The sequence below is a fragment of the Octopus bimaculoides genome, chromosome 28 (assembly GCF_046866305.1).
Source record: "Octopus bimaculoides isolate indiv1 chromosome 28, ASM4686630v1, whole genome shotgun sequence".
Classification (NCBI taxonomy): domain Eukaryota; kingdom Metazoa; phylum Mollusca; class Cephalopoda; order Octopoda; family Octopodidae; genus Octopus; species Octopus bimaculoides.
Window position 1 is genome coordinate 9,402,001 of NC_142955.1, and position 26,720 is coordinate 9,428,720.

Consider the following 26,720-nt stretch of genomic DNA (forward strand, 5'->3'; position numbering starts at 1 on the left):
ACAGTGCTCTTAGTGCTCCACTGGTACAAGCGCCATCATGATTTCGCTTTCGCTTGCCTCACCATGTCTTCGCAAGCGGAGTTTGGTGTCCAATAAAGGAATGCTATGCGTAACGACAGGCTTCTTTCAGTTTCCGTCGACCAAATCCACTCACAAGGCTTTGGTCGTCCCGAGGCTATAGTAGAAGACATTTGCCCAAGGTGCCTCGCAGTGGGACTGAACCCAGAACCATGTGGTTGGTAAGAAAGCTACTTTATTTCATTAGCGATTTGCTATGAAGGCATTACAAAGAGGGGACGAACAAGGACAGACAAACATAAGGGGGAGTAGCTTAAACGTTTTCTTTACAAAAATAATATGATTAAAAATTAGTGTAAAAATTAGATACAAGAATCATTGCGTTTTGCAGCGAGGCATCTAGAAGGAAGGCACCCGATCATCCTGGTAGAACCTTTGCTTCCCAAATTGACCTCACTTACTTGGTACCAATCACACTCAGCTTGCGTTCCACAGACTTCCATCTTTTCGCAAACATATCCCGTGATAGGCACTTCCTCTCCAGCCTGATTTTACTACTGAGGTGGTAACTGAAAAAGTTAACCAACCCCTGGCCGGAGACAAAGGTACCTGTCACTATACCTTTCACACGCGTCTTCCATACTGTTTCTTTCAGTATGGCTACTACGCAGAAAAAAAACAGGCCTTCCTTTCCCTGTTAAGGAAAGGAGGTGGTACAGTCTCGATGATAGACTCAGCTGATAGATGTACTCTTCCCATCACTGACAACAGTTGTTCTGCAAAAGCTATCAGTCCCAACAACTCCGAACACTCCACGAATGTGTGCAAGACGGTTTCCCTATCTTGCTCACATCTCGAGATGTCAGCGAGACGGCACTTCCGTGCCTTGACAGCTTGTCACGAACAGGTAACGCTGCTTGGAAACATTGCCAAGCCAGGGATTTCTGGTAATTATCCAGATACCCCGGCCCGAACGTTCTCCTAAACAGGCTGACCAACTGACTTTCATTGTAGCCCAGGGTGTCCCCCAAGGCGTCTTCTGACATAGATTCCACTAACCTGCTATAAAAGTCCATGGTGGAACTCCTACTGTCGGTATTGCCCGCCCGAGAGAGTAGCTGGAGCGCCTGGCGGCACTCCAAATGCCAGTCTCCCAGCTTAGGTCTCTGCTTAATCCATGTACCAATGTCCGTTAGGGACACTAACTTGGGGAGGAAGAACCAAATGTGTGGTGACTACACCTGTTCTCCATCCAGGTAAAGCCACGGGTGCCTCAACCTCAACGCGAATTTTTGCATCCTCAGCCAAGGCATCCCTAGCCCACCCTTCAGCGGTTTCTGGCAGCAGACAGAGCACTTTACAAGTGGTTTTCCTCCTTTCCACAAAAAGCGGAAAAGGATTCTCTCCAACTTATTGAACCACAAATCGGGGCATGGCACCACAGTCAGGCGGTAGGTCATTACTGATGCTATAAACATCTGCACCACCTCCGCCCTTCCTAGCAAGGATAACGCCCGTCCAGACTAGGTCTGGGTTAGAGCAGTCACCTTGCTGGCCACCTCGCTCCAATTTTTCTCTATCTGGAGCTCTGGACCTATCCAGACTCCAAGCAACTTAACAGGACCTTGCGTCCAACGCCCCACGACGTCATTGGACACCATCGGCTTACCCCTCCAGGTGCCGAGTTGCAAACCGACTGACTTGTCCTTGTTGACCTTTGCTCCTGCTACCGCCTCGTAACTTTTGATGGCGTTTTCTACCACTGGAATCTGGCCCTCATCCGCTACGATGATGGAGATGTCATCCACGTACGCTGTAGCTCTCCTTCCACACCATAGATCAAGCGGAGCGCCCCCTAGTGCCTCCAACTTCTGCAGCAATGGCTCCAGAGCTAACACACACAGAAGCGAGGATAGGGGACACCCCTGACGAACTGAACGCTCGATCCTGAACGGTTTCGAAAAGAACCCATTCACCTTGACGACAGACTCGATGTCGCTGTACAAAGCAGCAATCCAACCGCGGAAGGTCGGGCCTAGGCCAACTTTCTCAAGAACGCCGTCAAGTACCGATGGTCGACCCTATCAAACGCCTTAGACTGGTCAAAATGCACCAGTGCACCTCCTGCAAAGCCAGAAAGTTTCCTTACCGTCACTAAGGAGTAGCGTATAAGGTGGAGATTGTCGTGTATCGACCTGCCCGGAGTAGCACAAGTTTGTGCTTCCCCAACAAGTTCGCGCACGACCCGCGCCAACCTTTTCACTAGCACCTTGGCCAAAATCTTTAACTATGTGTTTAACAGAGTTATGGGCCTAAAGTTCCCTATCTCGTCCCCCTTGCTCGGGTCCTTTCTGATCAACGTCACTGCCCCTCGGCTCGCAGACTTGGGAATTCTCTCATTCTGTTGCCAGTTAGCGTAAACGCTGGCCAGTAGGTGCCCGAACATGTCTGGCATACTTTTATAAAATTCATAGGGCAGACCATCGAGACCCGGCGACATGTCTCCGAGGCATTCGCCCAGCACCTCGATCAACTCCTCGGCTGTGATTGGTCCTTCACAGCACTCAGCCTTCCTTGCCGAGAGACGTGGGCCACCAGACAGGAAGTCACTCACCATGATCAAGCATCCCGCCCCTCCCGAACAACTTGGCAAAGTGCTCTTGAAGCGCCTCGCACATCTCGTCCCGTTCCTTGACCGTGCGTACTTTTTCGATAACAAGAGACCTTATTGTGGCGTCGTTGCCACGCTGGATTTCTACCGTGCGGGCCCATCCGGCAACGTTAATTCCCTCACGGCCCAATGCTCTCACTTTAGCCTGGACTCTACACCCCTCATGTTTCGCTTTGAGGTGACGGTCCAATGCCGTTCTCACTGCCAGAATGTGGAATGCAGAGCCCAACCTCAGCGCCTCTTCTAAGTTCTTCACTAGCTGCCCTTCTACTCTAGTCCTATCTAGTCTTAGCTGTTTGCTAAACCTAATTAGACTCGAAAGGAATGACTCTTTTGAGGGCGAACCACCACCGGTTATTAACCACAGTACCGGTTAACGCCCTCTGTACTAACTCCTTAATCCGACTACGGTGTGCCTCACAAATCAAAATAGTCTTGTTCAGCTTCCAGTAGCCGGGTCCTCTACTAGTTGTACTATCTACGTCCAACCTACACTTAACCATTCTATGATCAGTGTAGGACACTTGGACAAGTTGTGGACAAGTAAAACTAGGCTTATCTATAATTCTTATTACTATCCTATCTAGGTAAGACTTGAACCTTCCATTGCCACTCATCCAGGTCCACTCTGGCACGTTCAGATGTTCAAGCCTGTAACGGTCTGCCAGCTGAAATCGCTTAAGCAGATCGACGAGACGTGAGTTCACTTTTCTATCAACCGAGCCGACACTCAATGCGAGCGTCAACAATAGCGTTGAAGTCCCCTAACACTACTAATGTGTTCGACGTCACGAGAAAGCCCTCTAGGCGCCGATAAAAGTCAGTTTGGAAACCTCTAGCGCATGGTGCATAGAGTCCGATCAGCCTGAAAGCCTTTCTGCTGTATGTCACATCAAGGACGACCAAGCCCACCTTCAGGGTCCACATAGACTGTACTTGTCTGCAGAGCCAAGCCATTGCGGATCAGTACCACTACATCCCCTCGTCCCCCGGTCTGGCCAGGAGACATGATTTTCTCATAGCCATTCAGGAGAGGCGAGAAGGTTCGTAGACTGTCCAGCTTGGTCTCTGTAAGCAACCATCACATGTATATCGTGCGATCTGAGGTCGTCGAGGAAACATGCCTGCTTCCACTTTGAACACGGCTCATGCACATTTAAACATCCAATGTTAAGAGAGGCCATTTGAAAGAAGAAAAGGTTCTACTTACGTTTTACTGGAGAGGTTGGCACCGATCTCGCCATGCACTCGTCGGCCCCTCCCCTTTCCTCTTTCTCTAAGTATTTTGGCATCTTGTCCAATTTCCTGATTGATTTCGGGTGCCAAGCCTTCAGCTGCCTGAATGTTTCTTCGCCAATCCAAGCACATCTTTGCTTATGTCCCTTCAGTTGTTTATAAAGTCTTGTAGTGTGGTGTGGCAACACTACGTCCCTGATATAGTCGTCTCTCGTATCGAACTCGATCAACACAAGTTCGCTTTTCATGTCATCATCATCATAGTTTTTTTTCCTTCTTTTTTTTCTGGGTCTGCTGGGCGGGATTTTTTGGGTGTCTGTGGTGTCTTGTCTGTATTGCTTTTATTTTTTGTAGGGGATGTGGACGGGAACAATTCATGTGTTCTTTTTTTCCTATTTTTTTCCCAGTTCTAAACTCCCCCTCTGATGTCTCCATGCTGTTTTCTGGGCGAGTTATATTGAGTTCAGGTGGTTCCGCAATTTTCACAGAGGTGGGGGGGGGGGTAGTGTTGGGGCTTGTGTATGAGGGGACTGGGTAATTTTTCCAGTTTGTTGTTGGGTAGGCACTGAAACAGAGGGAGTGAGATTTTTTGTTAGTGTCGGGGTCGATGAATTTGTGAGGACGGGGTTTTGGGGGGTTTTCTGAAGGGCCTGGTGTCTGTGCTGCTTCTCTTCTTTTCTTTACTTCCGGACAATCCACTTGAATGTGGCCCTTTTGCCGCAAGCATAACAGGTGGGCTTTCTGCCCTCAACCTGTACCTTAAGGGCAACATTCTCGCCCACGAGCACCCTTTCGGGAAGTTCCTGAAGGTCTTCTTGTGTCCCCTGAATAAGGATGTTGCCAATATTGCAGGGAAGAGCATGATACTTGTAATATTTTAATTTTTTCTGCCCTGTTGAACAACAGGGCAGCCACCACCTCTACAGGGTCGACTTCTGTTGGTACTTCTGATATTTTTACTCTTGATGTTCTGCGACCCATGTAGGTCGGAAGAAGTATCACCTCTTTCGTTTTTAGGAGACACACAGAGTGCCCTCGGGCCACTTCTTCCCCCGAGAAACGAACCTCTACTACTCCATATGCCCGTCCCCTGGCGATATGAACTATGTCCCTTTAAATCGGGGACAGGCATTTTTCGATGGTATCTTTTTCGAAATGTTTAAACCTTTTGTCTTTTGGACAAAAGGTTTTAAATATCACGGTCTGTTTCTCCGTATTAATAACCGAAGCTGAGGGTGATATTTTTACATCACCACCCTCATGCTTCATTCTTTTAAACAGCTCACCGAGCTTGTTTATATCGATTTCGATATTTTCGGTTACCACTTCGGCAACCGCTGAAAGTTTTTTCGCCATGTTTCCACTCTCAACGAGTGACTCCTTTTACGAAATAAATTCAATAGACATAATAGCAGTTTTTAACACAAACTGGGAATCCTATGAAGAAATATTTTTAAACAGGGAAACCTATGAAAAAATATTTTTCAAGCTGTGAAAAAAACATGTTCTCCTCCAAAAGAGGACAAAGATGTTTCAAAACCCACCCCCGTTCGGGGGAGGGGCACAGAACAATCTAAAAAGACTATTCACAGTTTTTTTTTTTGGCAATAATATTTAAAAACAAAGATGCCGCAATGGTCAAGAAAGTCAATGTATATATTTTTGAAATATTTCCCGGTAAGACCGGGAAAAAATATGGTTCAACTGTTCAGTAATGGCAATCCTTCACGGAACAACAGCGATAACAATTATAGCAAAGTCAACAATAGCAGCAAAAATTCTTACCGGCAGACAGAAAAAAAACAGGTGTGAGGTAAGCAAGCTACTTACCATACAGCCACACACACACACACACACACACACACACACACACACACACACACACACACACACACATATATATATATATATATATATATATATATATATATATATATATATATATATATATATATATAAATAATATGAGTATATGCGTATATACATACATGTATGTACATACCTACATCTACATGTAAAAATAGATGCAGATCTGGGTACAGGACGTAGCAAAAAACGTGGACAAAATATATATACGCCTATATATATATATATATATATATATATATATATATATACATATATATAATTATGTGTATTTCTTCTATCTTAATGAATAAAAATTCTTCTGTTAGAATAAATGGGTTAATAGAAACCAATGTAGCAAAGAACACAAAATAACTGTGGTTTAGTTCCTGTTTTTAAGGCAGGAGCTCCTTGAAATTTTGGGTATTTGAGTATATTTAAGAATTTAAGGAATGGAGAAAACGCATGTTATAATTGCATACTTTATTCCTACATATGTTTCAAAAGATTACAACCTGTGTGATCCATAGGGATCTTTGATATTAAAATTGTAACCTTCTCATCAGGGAAAGCATGGGAATCATCTTAAACGTAAGACATTATGACCGATTATGAAAACAATAGATGGATAAGGTTATGACTTGATTTATTTGAAAAAAACCATTAGAGAATTGGACGCTGCCGGATAGTGGGTTGGACAACACATACCAATAAATGTGTGAGAACGTACATGCATACATAAATACACATACACAAACACACACATACATGCATATTGATACACACATATATATATATACATATACATACATATGTGCACCTGTATATATATATATATATATATATATATATATATATATATATATATATATATATATATATATATATATATATATATATATACATACACACACACACACATATATATATACACTCAGAAATCACTATTAAGAAATAAACACCTCAGATACCTAAACAACTTAACGAAGGAAATAAATAACATTAGCGGATTACTAGTCAAGTCTGACAAACAGGAAATATGTATAAATTACCTAAGGAACATTACAATGATCTTCTAAAAAGAGAAATAGAAAAAAACTACCGAATCACAAGTAAAACAACATTTAGGAATGCTAACCTTGAAGCGAAAAAAATTATGGAGGAATATGATTTGCAAAAAAGAACTGAGCCCTTAAACCCAAAACAACCTTATTTCGTTTTAAAAGACCATAAGACAAACTTTTGGAATAGCCCAAAATTACGCCTAATTTGTCCATCCAAATCAGATATTGGTATCCTTAGTAAAAATATACTTGATAAATACATTCCCACTTTAGTTAACAAATTAAAACTTAGTTTATGGTCTAATTCTTTGCAGGTAGTTGACTGGTTTCGCAATATTAACAACAAAAACAATGCCAAATTTATCCAATTTGACATTTCTAATTTCTATCCCTCAATTAACCCCATTATTTTAAATAAAGCACTTTGGTTTGCTCACAAGAAGGCGGGTATGCCTAGAGACGAATTTAAAGTCATTAAAGCAGCTAGAAATTCCATAATTAAGTTTAATAAAAAACTATGGATACGTAAGGACACCCCAGAAGGATTCGACGTCCCGATGGGAAGTTCTGATTCAGCTCAAATAGCTGACTTAATATGCACATACATTCTATACGAATTAGAAGACCAATTCCCAAATGTTATGGGTGGTCTATACAGAGACGATTGTCTATTATACTTAGAGAACACCACAAATCAAAAAATACAAAAAGTTAAAAATAAATTAGCTAGGTTTTTTAGCAGAATGGGCTTTAGTATAGTATTTGAAGATGAAACATCTATAGCTAACTTCTTGGACGTCACTTTAGATCTACACACTAAAACATTCTTCCCGTATCACAAACCCTCCACTAACCTAAAATATATCAGTAAATCCAGCAATCATCCAAATTCAGTAACGAGAAATTTGGTCAAAAATATTTCTCTTAGACTATCCAATCTTTCTACGAATGAATGCATCTTCAATAAGGAGGCTGAATTTTACAATTTAGCTTTATCAAAAGCAGGTTACAGAGAAAAGGTTAATTATATAGATTCTAATTATGAAACCGATATGAGTAATAATAATATTTTTAATAGCAATAGTTATAATGATAAAGCTTTTAATTTAAATAATAACAATAAATACGAAGATAACCCCAACCATAAATTACCTAACGATAGCAACAAGATTAACATCCTTTCACGAAATAAGGGAAATAAAAGTCAAATAAAACCTTGTCTCAATGATAATAATAAACTAAGACTATTTATAAACAATACAGGAAAACATTCTAATCCAGAACCTAATAAATATGTCTGGGTAGTTCTTCCTTGCAGTAAAAATGTAAAATCAAACTTGGTATCCCAGTTCCAAAACGCTATAAATAAGAACTTTCCTAAACACTCTCATTACTCCCAAGTCATAAATACACACAAGGTTAGATTCGGTTTCTCTAACATGAAGAACATTTCACAGATAATATCTGCACACAATATGAGGCTTTTGCATCCACTAGAGAGTTCACACAGTAATATCATTGAACCAAACATTATTAACCCTTACCAAAATAACAATAATAACACTAATAATAATAATAATATAGGGAACAATATTAATAACACGACACATAATAGTAATAGTCATAACAACAAAATCATTATTTCAGAAGTCAATTCCAAAAGAATTAGTTTTTTAAGTGAAAATGTGAGACTCAGAAACACTATCTACCAATGTCAAGTTAGTACTCCCAAAAATAATTACTTTTACGTAGGTTCTTCCTCTACACCTTTATCCACTAGATTTCTAACCATTTTTCATCCTTTAGAGATAGAAGCAAACGTAATACCACGAGCCTTAGCAAACTAATTTGGGATCTTAAAGATAATAACATTAAATTTAAACTAGACTGGCTTATTCTTTCTATTTCTAAGCCATATGAAAAGGGTGGAAAATTCTGTGATTTATGTGTAACAGAATTTCTTTTTATTTTATTTTCAAGGAATTGTCTAGTTAATAATTCCATTGAACATTCTTACAAATGCAAACATTGGCAAAAACATACATATTCTGCATTCAAATAAAAATAGAAATAAAGGTTTTTATAAAACGCTATCATATGTACCCGTAATAAGTAAATACTTAAAATAGTTCTAATAAAACACATTAATTTTTCCCTCAAAGGTTAGAAGATTAAAATTACTTACGATTCTAATTATTTATCTATACTTTCGTAATTTATTAACCTTAATTAGAGTATATTTTAAATCTTGATAAACCATTGTAATAACCATAACATACTAAATTTATGTACGTATGAACATACCGGTATGGGTCTTTTTTTATATATACGCGTGTATCTGTGAGAGATAATGTGTATATGTATATGTGTATGTGTATGTATATATATATATATATATATATATATATATATATATATATATATATATATATATATATATATATATATGTATATATGTATATATATGTATCTCTCTTTCCTTTCCTGAGCGTCCAATAATACTATCCATATCACGTCCTCACTTTGTTGTTTTTTTGTTTTTTTGTTATTGTGTTTTTGAACTATATATATATATATATATATATATATATATATATATATATGTGTGTGTGTGTGTGTGTGTGTGTGTGTGTGTGTGTGTGTGTGTGTGTGTGTGTGTGTGTGTGTGTGTTTATGTGTGTCTGTGTATACATATTTAGGGTTTTGCATAAAATAGAAGTGTTTTAACTGATTTTTCTGTGTACATATACGCATTATCATTTATAATTTCACTCTTACCCTTGTTCTGACTCTTATCAATATTATTTTTTAAAAATATATAAATATGCATTTACGTATGATTTTTTGGATGTATGGATATTTTTGTGTAAAAATGTATTTATTAAAACATAGGTTTATTTATATGTTCAAATATGAATGTACTTGTGAATAAGTATGGGAGCATATTTGTGTAGATGTATTTTCTATCTTTATTTTTATTAAAAAAAAAAATATAAGTAAACGTTTAGATGTTTATATATGTGTAAATATAAATGTGTGTATATGATTGCGTATACAAGTTTATGTGAATGTGCGTGTCCACGTGTGTATCCATGTGTATATACACACACACACACATATATATATATATATATATATATATATATATATAAGAATATATATATATATATATATGTATATATATATATATATATGTATATATACATATATATGTATGTATGTGTATGTGTATGTATATATGTATATATATATATATATATGTATGTATATGGGTATATAGGTGTGTGGATGAGTGTATCTGTATGTATGTATGTATACATGTATACCTGTGTGGGGGGGGTATGTATGCTTGTGAGTATATATATATATATATATTTATATATATATATATATATATATGTGTGTGTGTGTGTGTGTGTGTGTGTGTGTATGTGTACAAATCTACGTATATGTAAGCATGTATAATTGTGTATGTATTTATGTATGTATACGTGTATGTGCGTTTATGTATGTATATGTATGTGCACATGTGTGTATGTGTGTATATGTGTATGTGTGTGTGTGTGTGTACACAAAAAATATATATGTATGTATATGTATGCGTATGTATATGTATATGTATGCATGCACACACACACATATATGGATATGTGGACGTATGCATGTGGGTGTGTGTATATATGTGTATATATTAAACACTTGAGTTATTTTTCTTTTATATATACACATATATATATATGTATATATATGTATATATATGTATATATGTATATGTATATGTATTTGTATGTATGTATGTATGTGCATGCGTGTGTTTGCGTATGTATTTATGTATATGCGAATCTGTTTATTTGATTAGGTAATAGGCGTAGATGTATAGCTATGTGTATGTGCATGAATATATTTCTATTTATACATGTGTGTATATGTAGATGGATACATATGTGTGTATAGGGGGACACGCACACATGTGTATATTTGTATATGCGTGGGTACGTATGTGCATATGTATAAATGTGGACGTATGAGTGTGTGTATATATATGGGTGTGTATGTATATGTATATATATGTGTGTGTGTGTATATATATGTATATATATGTATACATATGTATATAAGGGTGCACATGTGTATGTATGTGTATATGCGCATATATGTATGTATATGTGTGTGTGTGTGTATCAGTATGCATGTATATGTGTGTGTTTGTGTATGTGTATTTATGTATGCATGTACGTTCTCACACATTTATTGGTATGTGTTGTCCAACCCACTATCTGGCAGCGTCCAATTCTCTAATGGTTTTTTTCAAATGAATCAAGTCATAACCTTATCCATCTATTGTTTTCATAATCGGTCATAATGTCTTACGTTTAAGACGATTCCCATGCTTTCCCTGATGAGAAGGTTACAATTTTAATATCAAAGATCCCTATGGATCACACAGGTTGTAATCCTTTGAAACATATGTAGGAATAAAGTATGCAATTATAACATGCGTTTTCTCCAATCCTTAAATTCTTAAATATACTCAAATACCCAAAATTTCAAGGAGTTCCTGCCTTAAAAACAGGAGCTAACCACAGTTATTTTGTGTTCTTTGCTACATTGGTTTCTATTAACCCATTTATTCTATCAGAAGAATTTTTATTCATTAAGATAGAAGAAATACACATAATTATATATATATATATATATATATATATATATATATATATATATGAATTGATTTGTTTGTTCACATCTTCTCACACACATTCCTAAACTACTCCAAGATATACTCTGACATGTGGGTTCCATTCCTTTCTCTGCTGATTATATTCGTAGTCTTCTTGTTGTTTATGTTAATTTGGGGGCACCAGTCTCAAGGATTTTATTTCAGAAAATCGACCCCAAACATATTCACTCAGTCCCTACTACTGAAAGAAGAAACCAAACCCAGACACAAAGTTTTGGAAAGGAGACTTTATAAAAAAATATGTAATACATTCATTTAGCTGTTGTTTCTAGCTTCAACTTTTATTTAATTGTGCATTTGTAACTGCTTTTCAGTTTTGTATTAATTTCATTGGAATAATTAAAAGGAAATTAAAGTCTAATTTAAAAAAGAAAATGAAATTCATGATGTATAAGAAGTAAATGAAAGCAAGGACTGCTAGAAATAGCAGCCAAATCTACGTTGAAACAACACCATACTACTTCATGTAACTCCATTCATATTTATATATGAGCTGATAAATATTGAAGCCTATGAAAATGATAGTTAGAGATGTTTGAAATAGCAGCCAAATGCCCCTCCAATCTACTGTACTTCTGAAATAAACTTCAGTCTATAAATTCTACACCTATTAGTCATGCAAAACAAAAAGAAATACAAAGAGTCCATTAAACTGAGACATTTCATATGCTAGAAACAACAGCAAGACTCGAGCAAAAATATATGTGAAGAAGGATACAGAAAATACTGAGAGGGAAGGAGAAAGGAAAGAAATTTAAATATATCATGTTTCAATACTTAATATATGCTAGAGTTACTGCAAGAAATAGCAGCCAAATCTCACAGCTGTCTATTTATCAGTGGTTCCCAACCTTTTTTATGCTCCACCCCTCTAAAAACCTTTAATATGTTCTCACACCCCTTAGATAATTTATATAAGAATAAAGGTGCCTGGAGCAATTACCCTCTTTCACCCTATATAAATCTGGCCCTACTCACACCCTTTGGAATGCTATCTCACATCTCGAAGCAGTGCATGCACCCCTGGTTGGGAAACTCTGCATCTAAATATATATACATTCTTTTATTCTTTTACTTGTTTCAGTTATTTGACTGCAGCCATGCTGGAGCACCACATTAAAGGGTTTTAATTGAACAAATTGACCCCAGGATTTACTCTTTGCAAACCTAGTATTTATTCTATCAGTCTCTTTTGCCAAACTAATTTATAGGGATGTAAACAGACCAACATAGGTTGTCAAGTGATATTGATATGGGGTAGGGTTCAGATATACACAAATGAATATATATATATATATATATATGTGTGTGTGTGTGTGCGTGTGTGTGTGTGTGTGTGTGTGCGTGTGTGTGTGTGTGTATTTCTGTTGTACTGTAGGCACAAGGCCTGAAATTTTGGGGGAGGGGGCTAGTTAATTACATTGGCCCCTAATGTTTCGCTGGCACTTGATTTATTGACCCTGAAAAATTAAAGGCAGTCAACCCCAATGAACTTTGAACTCAGAATGTAGTGACAGGTGAAACACCGCTAAGTACTTCATCCAGTGCGCGTGCAATTCTGCCAGCTCGCCTCTCTCTCCCTCTCCCCCTCTATTCTGTATATAAAAAAAAGTTTGGCTACTTTTTCTAGCAGTTCATGCAACCACATACAGGCTCTGCCGTTGGTCTGTCTCAGTAATAATTTTGTTATTTAGCCTCAAATCAACCCTGATACAGCAAACCTATCACTAAAGACATTCCAGCCTTCAGCAAACCGTCTTTATAGGGACAATCTTGGACATTACATATAATGGGCGTATGATTAAGGTAGGGGGATACTTTGGCTGCTATTTTTAGCGTGTCGAGTGACCGGGTAGAGGCTCCTTGATTTAACCACAAGCATAAACATTCACCTTATAAAGAGATAATTACTGCACATCATAGAACTAACATATCAAGTAGGAGAAACTATTGACAAATTAATCTTGTCTGAATAGTTCCGGTGTCCCGTTTTAAAAATCTCCAATATAATTTAATACCGTGCTCCCTCGTCTCTCATTCACTGCGTTCCTGTACTTCCTCTCTCCATCTTCAGACTTGACACTTTCTCATCATTTCATTCCTCCGTCTTATATATTTATCATTCACAAGGTATATACTTTCTATATTCAACTAATTTGTTTTCTCTGTTGTTTTATGAGAATAAATATAAGGTGTGAGGGACAGCAAAACGAATAATTTCTGGTTTTTCATTATTTTCTTTGTCCTTTTGAATCATCTTTGAGAGAAATTGGTTAGCAGAGTTTTTGTTGAAGTTGAGAGAGTTTGAAACATAACCAGGTGAGGTATTTGTTTTCTAGAAATGTTCCCCTCAACTCTGACCTGATTGTAATTAAGGTTGCTAATAAAATATCTGGATAATTCTTGCTGCTTAACAATCAATATTCTTTTTCTGTGTTTTATTTCATGTCAATTTTTTTCCCCTCACTATGTCTAATTCGATAATTTTCAAGTTTCAAAAAATTATGTCTAACCTGGGGTAAATGAGTCATGACTAATTTTTAAGATTTCTTCACTTAATAAATGTTTTTTTTCTTACACACACACACAGACATGGATTTACTTGGTGTTGGATGAAAATTTAAATTAAAATTTTTTGTTTGTTTTAATCTCAGTAACGGACCACCCTTGGGCTAAACAGTAAGTGGATCATGAAGTTATAGAGAATACATTGAGTTTTTTTTTTATTTAGTCGCGTGTCGTTCATTTCGTATCAGGTTTCATTTCCCCATCTTCCCTCTTTCATTCAACCTAAATATTTAAAGTTTTTGTTGGATTTCTAAGAATGGATATTGTGTTTGTGTGTTTTCGAATGTAATTCTGGAGAATTTAAGAGGCAAATTTACCCCACCTTGTCTTACTCATTTTGTCCCATCTAAATTTGTCTTTATCCTCAAACAGAACCGAGGTAATTTTCTGAAATAGCGTTCTAAATATGTTATAGTGTTTTAAATGTATTCAGAGAAGGCCATTTGCTTAACTGCTGTAGTTTTTGTTAGGTAGTGAATATTTGTAAAAAAAAAATAAAAAATAAAAATAAATAAAATAAAGTTACTAAAGGCGTAGGAGTGACTGTGTGGTGTAGCTTGCTTACCATCCTCATGGTTCTGGGTTCAATTCCACTGCATGGCACCTTGGGCAAGTGTCTTCTACTATAGCCTCAGGCCGACTAAAGCCTTGTGAGTGGAAACTGAAACTGAAAAAAGCCCATCGTATATATATATATATATATATATATATATATATATATATACATATATATATATATGTGTGTGTGTGTGTGTGTATATGTTTGTGTGTCTATGTTTGTCCTCCCAGCATCGCTTGACAACCAATGGTGGTGTGTTTATGTCCCCGTAACTTAGCGGTTGGGCAAAAGAGACCGATAGGATAAGTACTAGGCTTCCAAAGAATAAGTCCTGGGGTCGTTTTGCTCGACTAAAAAGGCTGTGCTCCAGCATGGCCGCAGTCAAATGATTGAAACAAGTAAAAAAGTAAACAAATGGAGATTTGAACTGTTGTATTTTAAAAGTATGGTTAAAAAACAAGTTTGAAAAAAAAGAAAAAAATTTAGATTATATGGAGTAGGGTGCGAATGGAAAAATTGAAAAGAAAAATATTTTTTTGCATAATTTGTACGAGATACAGTGTGAGAAACAAATTCACAAAATTTTTCTGAAAATACCAAAAAGTGAAATGGTTAGGGTTAAAAAGTGTGCTGTGGTCACAACTCTGCTATGCCAAAATTATCCCATGTAATAAGCTAGTTCCAGCATAATGTATGCTATACCTGCACAAATGTAGCCTTTCCCCTATTGACTTTCTTTCATCATAACTTCCAGAAAATGGATATTCTTTAACTCTTTAGCATTTAAACTGGTTATATCCTGCCTCCGTGGAGGCACAATGGCCCAGTGGTTAGGGCAGCGGACTCGCGGTCATAGGATTGCGGTTTCGATTCCCAGACCGGGCTTTGTGAGTGTTTATTGAGCGAAAACACCTAAAGCTCCACGAGGCTCCGGCAGGGAGTTGGTGGCGAACCGTGCTGTACTCTTTCGCCACAACTTTCTTTCACTCTTACTTCCTGTTTCTGTTGTGCCTGTAATTCAAAGGGTCAGCCTTGTCACACTGTGTCACGCTGAATATCCCCGAGAACTACGTTAAGGGTACACGTGTCTGTGGAGTGCTCAGCCACTTGCACGTTAATTTCATGAGCAGGCTGTTCTGTTGATCGGATCAACTGGAACCCTCGATGTCGTAAGCGACGGAGTGCCAACAACAACAACAACAACAATCCTGCCTCCAAACTGGTCAGATGTGGCCCCTCACTCCAATCTTACAATATCATTCTAGAAATTAAGTTACCTCATCGACATCTCAAAACTTCAAGATAATGCATGATTAATTCAAAACATTGTGAATAAATAAATATTACATTTAACAGAGTAAATGCTAAAGGATTAATGAAACTTTCTACAAATACATTTCAGATGTTGTAGATTTTGGGCATACTTACATATCAATTCTCCCGCAGCTGCTAAACATTCTGATTCTAATTGAGGTTTAACAAAGTGAATGTGATAAACACAAAGATCACAGTTATAGGTTGTTTTTTTTTTAGTTTTATTCACTTCTCTCTTTTTTTTTTTTTTATCAATGTAATGTTTTTGTTCTTTAATGTCATGGAACTCATAACATGCCTGGAAAAAAAGCTTACCCTTTGATCTGAGCCAGAAATGGTTATATTCGCCCATGCTATAGCATGTTTTGTACCTTATCATTCATGCATCCACCACCAAGATGTTTATAGCTATAATCACTCCATGTTTATGTATGTACGTATATATATATATATATATATATATATAAGCAATGTTAATTCTCTAAATGAAGTATTAACAGTAACTGCACGATAAAGTGTAGTATATTGCCACTTAAGTGTGGCTGACCCCTAGGGGTGGATGTTACTGTTGCTTTTAGCCCTAGGAGGACATCTCCTCCAGCTGGCTTATCGACACACGACTGTGTCCTGTTTGCCAAGGGAAGTTATCCCTCTCACCACGATCTGCAGCACGAACGGATCCGGATTTCAGGGTTATTTCCCTTCGTCGGCGTTCGATAGCTACTGACCTTGGTGGGCAAACAGGACACAGTCGTGTGTCGATAAGCCAGCTGGAGGAGATGTCCTCCTGGGGCTAAAAGCAACAGTAACATCCACCCCTAGGGGTCAGCCACACTTAAGTGGCAATATACTACACTTTATATATATATAGTTTTAGGGAAAACTATATTTTATCTATAAAGCTCAATTTAATTTTAATTTTTTATAAATTGATTTTAATTGAGTTTTTACCTGTAATTTTGGATTTTGTCCCTAATATTATTATTATTATTTTATATATATATATATATATATATATATATATATATATATATATATATATATATATATATATATATATTTATGTATGTATTTGTTTAATGTATCAAGAGTTGACAGCCAGAGTTTCTCCCCAAGCACTCAACTTATGTAACATACACACACATGATGTGTCAGGTGATATATGCTTGACAAGACCTGTTGAGTCAAGTAAAACCAAAATCGTAGCTGTGGCCAGTGCCCCCTGACTGGCTCCTGTTCCAGTGGCACATAAAAAGCACCATCCAAATGTGGCCGTTGCCAGTACCCGCTGACTGGCTCCTGTGCCGGTGGCAAGTAAAAGTGCTATCTGAACGTGATCGATGCCAGGACTGCTTAACTGTCCCACGTGCCAGTGGCACGTAAAAAGCACCATCTGAACATGGCTGATGCCAGAACCCACTGACTGGCCCCCGTTCCTGTGGTACATGAGAAGCACTATCTGAATATGATCAAAGCCAGGCCTGCCTGACTGGCTCTTGTGTCGGTGTCATGTAAAAAGCACCCACTACACTCTCAGAGTGGTTGGTATTAGGAAGGGCATCCATCTGTAGAAACATTGCCAGATCAGATTGGAGCCTGGTGCAGTCACTGGCTCTCCAGACCTCAGTCCTATGCCAGCATAGAAAACGGACATTAAACGATGATGATGCTGATATATATATATATATATATATATATATATATATATATATATATATATATATATATATATATATAATTCATTGAGTTCTATATCAAATGATGTTTGCACAACATAAAATCTATTTTTATGTTTTACAATTTTTACATTTCAAATGTGTATGTATGCATGTGTACATAAGTTAAGAATTCCCATAGACCAGGTTCACCTAGAATTAAACAAGAACAACGAACTACAAAGGATGTCTTTATGTGGCCTCTCCACTGCTAGGAGATACATTTCCTTGAAAGTGGACCTTTCATTTCTGGAAAACTGAGGACTATATTAGATTATGTGGCCTTTGCTACACAATGCAAAAGAAACAGATGGAATATTCTTGATCATAGTTCTGGTCACTCAGAGCTGACCAGGGGCTACACACCAACAATAACAATGATGCAAAGATAAATGATGTTTCTGGAGATCAAAGAATGTTAATGTCCACTATTCTATAGTTTAGCACGTATACCATATGAAATTGTAACTGTAGTTTATAATCTTTTACTTGTTTTGGTCATTAGACTGAGGCCATGCTGGGGCAGTGCCTTGAAGAATTTTTAGACACAGATTCCCGTTGTCAAGCAGTGGTGGATGAGAAACACACACACACACACACGCACGCAAAAGCTTCTTTCAGTTTCTGTCTACCAAATCTACTGAGAAAGCTTTGGTTGGCCTGAGGCTGTAGTAAAAGACACTCACCTAGGATGCCATGCAGTGAGATTGAGCCTGGAACCATGTGATTAAGAAGCAAAGTCCTTACCATACTACCACACGTATGAGTTTGTATGATGTAATTTTAATAACACACTACAAGTAAATTCTAGTTACTTGATTAAAGATTTACACTGAAGAAATGTAAAATTTCCACTGTTTTATATCAATTTTTAAAATATCCTCTTTAATTTATACTATATTTTCATTATTTCAGAATACCATATAGCAGTGGAATTAAAGAATTTCTTTTGCCTTGGACACAGAATACTTATCATCTTTGAAGAATTCAAGATGTTATACCAAACTGATATTGTTCTGGTTGCACAAATCTATTGAGAGAGTTACAGTAACGTATTTTCTCTGAATGACAAATTTCTTTATTTTATAGTATGGAGAGTGTACAAGATCATTTTTGCATTTTAATTCAGTTGGGATTGTACAAGAGTTTCCAGTATCTCTAGGTACTAATTGAGATCACAATTGATGAGCAAAATAAGTATTTGTTTGGGATAAAAGGAAAGAAGAAAACATTTGATTGTCATGGTGAGAGAAGGAAAAATAATGGCTAATGAAGTGTGTAATAACAATTTTGAATGTAAATCACAGTCTGAAGGCATTGATTTTACTGATGAGATACCAACAAAGGCAGATAAACCATCATACCGCTGTGATACCTGTGGCAAATCATTCTTTCAAAAAAGTAACCTCACCAGACACAAATACACTCATACAGGAGAGAAACCATATCGCTGTGATATCTGTGGTAAATCATTTTCTCACAATAGTTACGTAAATAAACACAAATATATTCATAGAGGAGAAAAGCCATATTGTTGTGATATCTGTGGTAAATCATTCTCCAAGTTAGATCATTTAGTTATACACAAACGCACTCACACAGGAGAGGAACCCTATCACTGTGAAATCTGTGGTAAATCATTCTCGGTGAAACGGAATTTAACTACACACAAACACATTCATACAGGAGAAAAACCATATCATTGTGATGTTTGTGGGAAAGCATTCTCTGGTGGAAGTAACCTAACTAGACACAAACGCATTCATACAGGAGAAAAGCAATATCACTGTGAAATTTGTGGTAAATCACTCACTAGTAGGTGCAACTTAAATAGGCACAAATACACTCATACAGGAGATGAACCATATAACTGTGATATCTGTGGTAAATCTTTATCTACTAAGAGTACTTTAACCGCTCACAAAAGTAGTCATACTGGAGAAAGACCATATTGCTGTGATATTTGTGGTAAATCATTTCCTTCAAGTAGTAATTTAAACAGACACAGACGCTTACATTCAGGAAAAAAACCATTTCACTGTGATGTCTGTGGTAAATCATTTTCTGAAAGTAGTAACTTAACTGCGCATAGACGTCATCATACAGGAGAAAAACCACATCACTGTGATATCTGGCAAATCATTCTTTAAGGTAGATAGCTTAGATAAACACAAACGCATTCACACAGGAGAAGAACCATATCACTGTGATATCTGTGGTAAATCATTCACTGGTAGAAGTAATTTAACTACTCACAAACGTATTCATACAGGAGAAAAACCATATCAGTGTCATCTTTGTGGTAAATCATTCTCTGCTGGAAGCACCTTAACTAGACACAAATATATTCACACAGGTGAGAAACTGTTTCAGTGTGATGTCTGTGATAAATCATTCTCACAGAAAACTAGCTTAGCTAGACACAAATACATTCATACAGGAGAAAGACCTTTTCATTGTGACATCTGTGGAACATCGTTCCATGATGGGAGTGCTTTAACTACTCATAAACGTATTCATACAGGAGAGAAGCCATATCGCTGTGATATCTGTGGTAAGCCATTTCCCACGAGTAGTAGTGTAACTGATCACAAGCGCATTCATTCAGGAGAGAAACCGTATCATTGTGATGTCTGTGGTAAATCATTTGCTCAGGGTGGTAACTTAATTCAACACAAACGCATTCATACAGGAAAAAGGCCACATCACTGTGAAATCTGTGGTCAATCATTCCCTAAATTAGAGAGGTTAACCAGACACAAACGCATTCATACAGGTGAGAAACCATATCACTGTGATATCTGTGGTAAATCATTCTCTCGACATGATTGTCTATATATACACAGACGCATTCATACAGGAATGAAACCACATCTCTGTAACATCTGTGGTAAATCATTTGCTCAGAGAACACAGTTAACCACACATGTATGTGTTCATACAAAACAATAACTGGGTCAGTGTCAAAAAGTTTTTCATATGAGAAGCGTCTAACAATAATTCATATGACATATTTCCAGATGGAAGGAAAGAAACTTGATTTATTTGTTATGTATTTTCATATATCAGAGATAACATCACTGTACAGTTATTATCAGTATATATATATATATATATATATATATATATATAATGCTATATGCATTTGTATATATTCTTTTACTCTTTTACTTGTTTCAGTCATTTGACTGTGGCCATGCTGGAGCACCACCTTTTAGTCGAGTAAATCGACTCCAGGACTTATTCTTTGTAAGCCTAGTACTTATTCTATCAGTCTCTTTTGCCGAACCACTAAGTTACATAGAACTGACCATGAGAAAGGCTAACCAACCATTTTCAGTGATTGTCCTTGACTCTTGTTAATTGACATTGAAAAAACTAACTCTTGGAAATTGAAATCGCTTGAATTTAAAGGGTGTGTCAGCTGGAATCAATGGAATTTTTGGTATAAACACATTTTCTTCCTTTCCTTGTCCAGTGAGGATTGTTGCTTCCAAAAGATGTAGATGCATTTGCCTGACAGTCAGTCTTGTTCCATTGCACAGCTTTTTAGGATCCAGATTTCTCAAAAGCATGATTGGAACTTCTTTCTTCAATGTCAGTTTGTGAGAAGGCATTTGAACAACTGGGGAGGAGAGAAAAATATATGTGTATATATATATATATATATCATCATCATCATCATCATCATCAACGTTTAACGTCCGCTTTCCATGCTAGCATGGGTTGGACGATTTGACTGAGGACTGGTGAAACCGGATGGCAACACCAGGCTCCAATCTAATTTGGCAGAGTTTCTACAGCTGGATGCCCTTCCTAACGCCAACCACTCAGAGAGTGTAGTGGGTGCTTTTACGTGTCACCCACACGAAAACGGCCACGCTCGAAATGGTGTCTTTTATGCGCCACCCGCACAAGCCAGTCCAGGGGCACTGGCAACGATCTCACTCGAAAATCCTACGGGAGCCAGTCAGGCGGTACTGGCAACGGCCACGCTCAAAATGGTGCATCTCATGTGCCACCCGCACAAGAGCCAGTCCAGGGGCACTGGCAACGATCTTACTTGGCTTGCCGGGTCTTCTCACGCACAGCACATTTCCAAAGGTCTCGGTCAGTAGTCATCGCCTCGGTGAGGCCCAATGTACGAAGGTCTTGCCTCACCACCTCAGCCCAGGTCTTCCTGGGCCTACCTCTTCCACGGGTTCCCTCAACTGTTAGGGTGTGGCACTTTTTCATGCAGCTATCCTCATCCATTCTCACCACATGTCCATACCAGCGCAATCGTCTCTCTTGCACACCACAACTGATGCTTCTAATGTTCAGCTTTTCTCTCAAGATACTTACACTCTGACGGGTATTCACATTGACATTACACATCCAACGGAGCATACTGGCTTCATTCCTTGCGAGCTTACGTATGTCCTCAGCAGTTACAGCCCATGTTTCACTGCCATGTAGCATGGCTGTTCGTACGCATGCGTCATACAGTCTGCCTTTTACTCTGAGTGAGAGTCCCTTTGTCGCCAGCAGGGGTAAGAGCTCTCTAAACTTTGCCCAGGCTATTCTTATTCTAGCAGCTACACTTTCAGCGCACCCACCCTCACTACTAACTTGGTCGCCCAGATAGCGGAAGCTATCGACTACCTCTAGTTTTTCACCCTGGAATGAGATAGAAGTTGTTTCCTGTTTGTTTACAGTCTTTATTGCACCTGAACATCTGCCACAAACAAAAACTAACTTGCTAGTTAACCTGCCTTTGATGTTGCTGCACCTCTTATGTGTCCATAGCTTGCACCGGGTACATCTTATAGAGTTACTACCTACTCCTTTTCTACATACTGAGCAGGGCCATCTACCTGAAGGGGTTTGTGTTTTATCTACCTTCCTACTTATTAGGATTTTGGTTTTAGCTGGGTTGACTCTAAGGCCCTTCAATTCTAGACCTTGCTTCCACACCTGAAACTTCTCTAGTTCTGATAGTGACTCCGCAATTAGGGCAAGGTCATCAGCATAGAGGAGCTCCCAGGGGCAACCTGTCTTGAACTCCTCTGTGATTGCCTGGAGGACTATGATAAATAAGAGGGGGCTGAGGACGGAACCTTGGTGGACCCCTACCTCTACCCGGAATTCATTGCTGTACTCATTTCCAACCCTCACCTTACTGGCAGCATCTCTGTACATGGCTCGCACAGCTCTCACTAACCATTCTTCTATCCCAAGTTTCCTCATTGACCACCAGATAAGGGATCGGGGGACCCTGTCAAAGGCTTTCTCCATGTCAACGAAAGCCAGGTACAGATGTTTATCCTTAGCTAGGTATTTCTCCTGCAGCTGTCTCACTAGAAATAAGGCATCAGTAGTGCTTTTACCTGGCACGAACCCAAACTGCATCTCATCTAAATTGATTCGCTCCCTAATTAGTTGGGCTATGACCCTCTCTGTAACTTTCATAACCTGATCTAACAGCTTGATGCCTCTGTAATTATTTGTATCTAAAGCGTCACCTTTACCTTTGTAGCAGTTTACTATGGTGCTGCTACACCAGTCATTGGGTATGACTCCTTCGTGTATCACCTGATTCGTAATACGGGTGACTAGGCTGTAGCCAACACTGCCAGATATTTTGAGCGTCTCTGCAGTGATTCCTGATGGGCCGGGGGCTTTCCCGGTCTTCATACTCTTAATTGCTTTATCTACCCCGGTACTATCAACTCGGATAGCTGGTCCCTCTATTGGGTCGACATACGGCAGCCTCTCTTCCTCCCATTCATTCTCTTTATTAAGCAATCTATCGTAGTGGCATCTCCAGACCTCTTTCTTTGCATCCTCATTTAGTGCAAGCGTACCATCATCCATGCAAACACATTTCTCTCCTACAACATCATTATTCTCTCCCCTACACTGTCTTGCAACACGAAATACCTCGAGTTTTTGGTCCTCACGGCGCAGAACATTAGCAAATCTTTTCTTATCTGCTTCCCCTCTGGCTAAATAAACCTGTCACCTAGCCTCCCTTCTGGCACATTGGTACAATTCCCTGCTACCACCGTTCTTCCAGTCCTTCCAAGCCTGTTTCTTTTGTCTAATAGCCCTGTCTACCTCCTTGTTCCACCACCACGTTACTCTGGGTCGGGAGGGGACCTTACACCACCCACAAATCTGGTCGGTGGCTTTCAACAGGTTGTCCCGCAGAAATCTCCAATTGTCTTCCACGTTGTATGATGCTATATCCCCTTCTATTTCGTTAAATGCTTCAAGTAACTTGTCTCTAAGTCTCTGTCCATTTGCAGGGTCTTTAAGTTTCCACACCCTTCTCCTCCAAGCCTGTCTAATTCTGGGCACCCATTTTGCCTTGATCCCAAAGTCGCTAACTACTAATCTATGTTGTGGGGTACATTCTTCGCCAGGGTAGGTTTTGGCATTTATAAGCCGCCCTCTTTCCCTATTTCTGGCGAGGATGTAGTCGATTTGGCTAGAGTGTCTGCCGGAGCACTAGGTGACTAGGTGACTGGCAGGTTTCCTGAAGTTGGTATTGCAGACCATAAGATCGGTTGTATCACAGAACTCCAGCAGTTTGGTTCCCTCCTCGTTGCGGGAACCGAAGCCATAGCCTCCATGTATGCCATGGAAGCCTCCAGCACGACGTCCGACATGACCATTGAAGTCTCCAGCCACAAAGAGAAGGTCCCTGTCACTCGTCGACGAGGTAGTTTGCAAGAGGGTGTCATAGAATTGGTCTTTCAGACCATCTGGTAGCCCCGGGTGAGGTGCATAGGCTGAGATGACAGTAGCTAATCTATGATGAAGCACTAGTCTGATCTTAAGTACTCTGTCACTTACTCTAACGACCTCGATTACCTTATCCACCCATTTCTCCGCTAGAAGTATTCCTACGCCCCCGACCCCGTCAGTGTTCCCTGCCCAGAAAATCTTGTACCTGTGTTCTTTGCCTGTGAGGAACCTCTCAGAACCTCCTCTCCATCTTACTTCCTGGATGCAGCACATATCTACGCGTCTCCGTTCAAGCATCTCAACAATTTCACCAGATCTACCTTTCAGCGTGCCGACGTTGAGAGTGCCAACCCTAACAGTATGGGTGTTGGGGGTGTGGGCCTGTAGCCTGGGAAGGGGGAAAGCAGTGTCGTGTACCTGAAAAGAAAACTTGCAATTGGAAGAATTCATAAGCAAAACAGTACCTACAACTTGCAAACATTACTCAAACTTAATGCGCTACCCAAAGGTAGGGGAGAGGATGGCCAAGGCCACTAGATGGGTTCCAGGAGACAGCCGAGGATGACAGAGGAATGCACTTCCGGTGGAGGGGGTGGGAGGGCGGGTGTACCATCAGCGAGGAGATAGGGCTCTTAATCGTAGATTTTAAATATTTCAGAGACAACAATGCATAAATCGTAATTTTTAAAAGAGCAATGAAATCTAGGTGAATAGAATATATACGTAGCATGAATTTAGGAAGCTTAGAAAATGAATAAGTATGAATTTAAGACAAAAACTGAATTCAATCTCTATCTTATCTGCATCTTGGAGACTTCGTCGTAGTATGTCAGCGGAGAAGAGATTGAGATAATTTAGAATGGATTTCTCATTTATATATACCCAGAACCTGAAAACCTTAAGGAAAAACTACGAGAGAGAGAGAGAGAGGGACTGATTTAGAGAGGATGGTGGGGTAGACAGAGGCATGGCGGGAGAAAAGATCATCATCATATATATATATATATATATATATATATATATATATATATATATATATATATATAAAGAGAGAGAGAGAGAGAGAGGGGGGACCAGTCAAGCAGCACATCACGCTGTAATTCTTGGGCTGAGAAATCAACACTTAAAAGCCATGATTTTAAAGGAGCGATAAGAATTTTGAATAAAGGAAAATGGGTAGGGGTGGGTAGGTACCGTCAGCGAGGAGATAGGGCACTTAATCGTAGATTTTAAATATTTGAGAGACAACAATGCATAAATCGTAATTTTTAAAAGAGCAATGAAATCTAGGTGAATAGAATATATACGTAGCATGAATTTAGGAAGCTTAGAAAATGAATAAGTATGAATTTAAGACAAAAACTGAATTCAATTGAATTTCATGGAGAGAAACAAGATAAATAATAGAGGGCAGACTAAAGCGCGAAAGGTATGAGATGTTTGAGGCCGTAAATAAATAAAAATCTCTATCTTATCCGCATCTTGGAGACTTCGTCGTAGTATGTCAGCGGAGAAGAGATTGAGATAATTTAGAATGGATTTCTCATTTATATATACCCAGAATCTGAAAACCTTAAGGAAAAACTACGAGAGAGAGAGAGGGGGACTGATTTAGAGAGGATGGAGGGGTAGACAGAGGCATGGCGGGAGAAAAGATCATCATCATCATCATCATATATATATATATAAAGAGAGAGAGAGAGGGGGACCAGTCAAGCAGCACATCACGCTGTAATTCTTGGGCTGAGAAATCAACACTTAAAAGCCATAATTTTAAAGGAGCGATAAGAATTTTGAATAAAGGAAAATGGGTAGGGGTGGGTAGGTACCGTCAGCGAGGAGATAGGGCACTTAATCGTAGATTTTAAATATTTGAGAGACAACAATGCATAAATCGTAATTTTTAAAAGAGCAATGAAATCTAGGTGAATAGAATATATACGTAGCATGAATTTAGGAAGCTTAGAAAATGAATAAGTATGAATTTAAGACAAAAACTGAATTCAATTGAATTTCATGGAGAGAAACAAGATAAATAATAGAGGGCAGACTAAAGCGCGAAAGGTATGAGATGTTTGAGGCCGTAAATAAATAAAAATCTCTATCTTATCTGCATCTTGGAGACTTCGTCGTAGTATGTCAGCGGAGAAGAGATTGAGATAATTTAGAATGGATTTCTCATTTATATATACCCAGAACCTGAAAACCTTAAGGAAAAACTACGAGAGAGAGAGAGAGAGGGACTGATTTAGAGAGGATG

At 38.5% G+C, this 26,720-nt stretch overlaps 1 protein-coding gene and 1 long non-coding RNA gene across 2 annotated transcripts in view; one reads left to right on the top strand and one right to left on the bottom strand.

Annotated features, from left to right (window-relative positions):
• Positions 1 to 5,501, bottom strand: part of LOC149130521 (uncharacterized) — a 42,008-nt gene extending 36,507 nt beyond the window's left edge. The window contains exon 1 of the long non-coding RNA XR_016238708.1: positions 3,900 to 5,501. This is a non-coding gene — a long non-coding RNA (uncharacterized LOC149130521). The remainder of the gene's footprint in view (positions 1 to 3,899) is intronic.
• An 8,207-nt stretch (positions 5,502 to 13,708) lies between these two features.
• LOC149130522 (uncharacterized) lies at positions 13,709 to 25,387 on the top strand. Its single transcript, XM_089343786.1, is given in 3 exon segments — positions 13,709 to 13,891; positions 18,644 to 19,859; positions 19,861 to 25,387. Coding segments are annotated over 2 exon segments (1,710 nt in total). The 5' UTR covers positions 13,709 to 13,891; positions 18,644 to 18,969; the 3' UTR covers positions 20,681 to 25,387.
• The last annotated feature ends 1,333 nt before the right edge of the window (positions 25,388 to 26,720 follow it).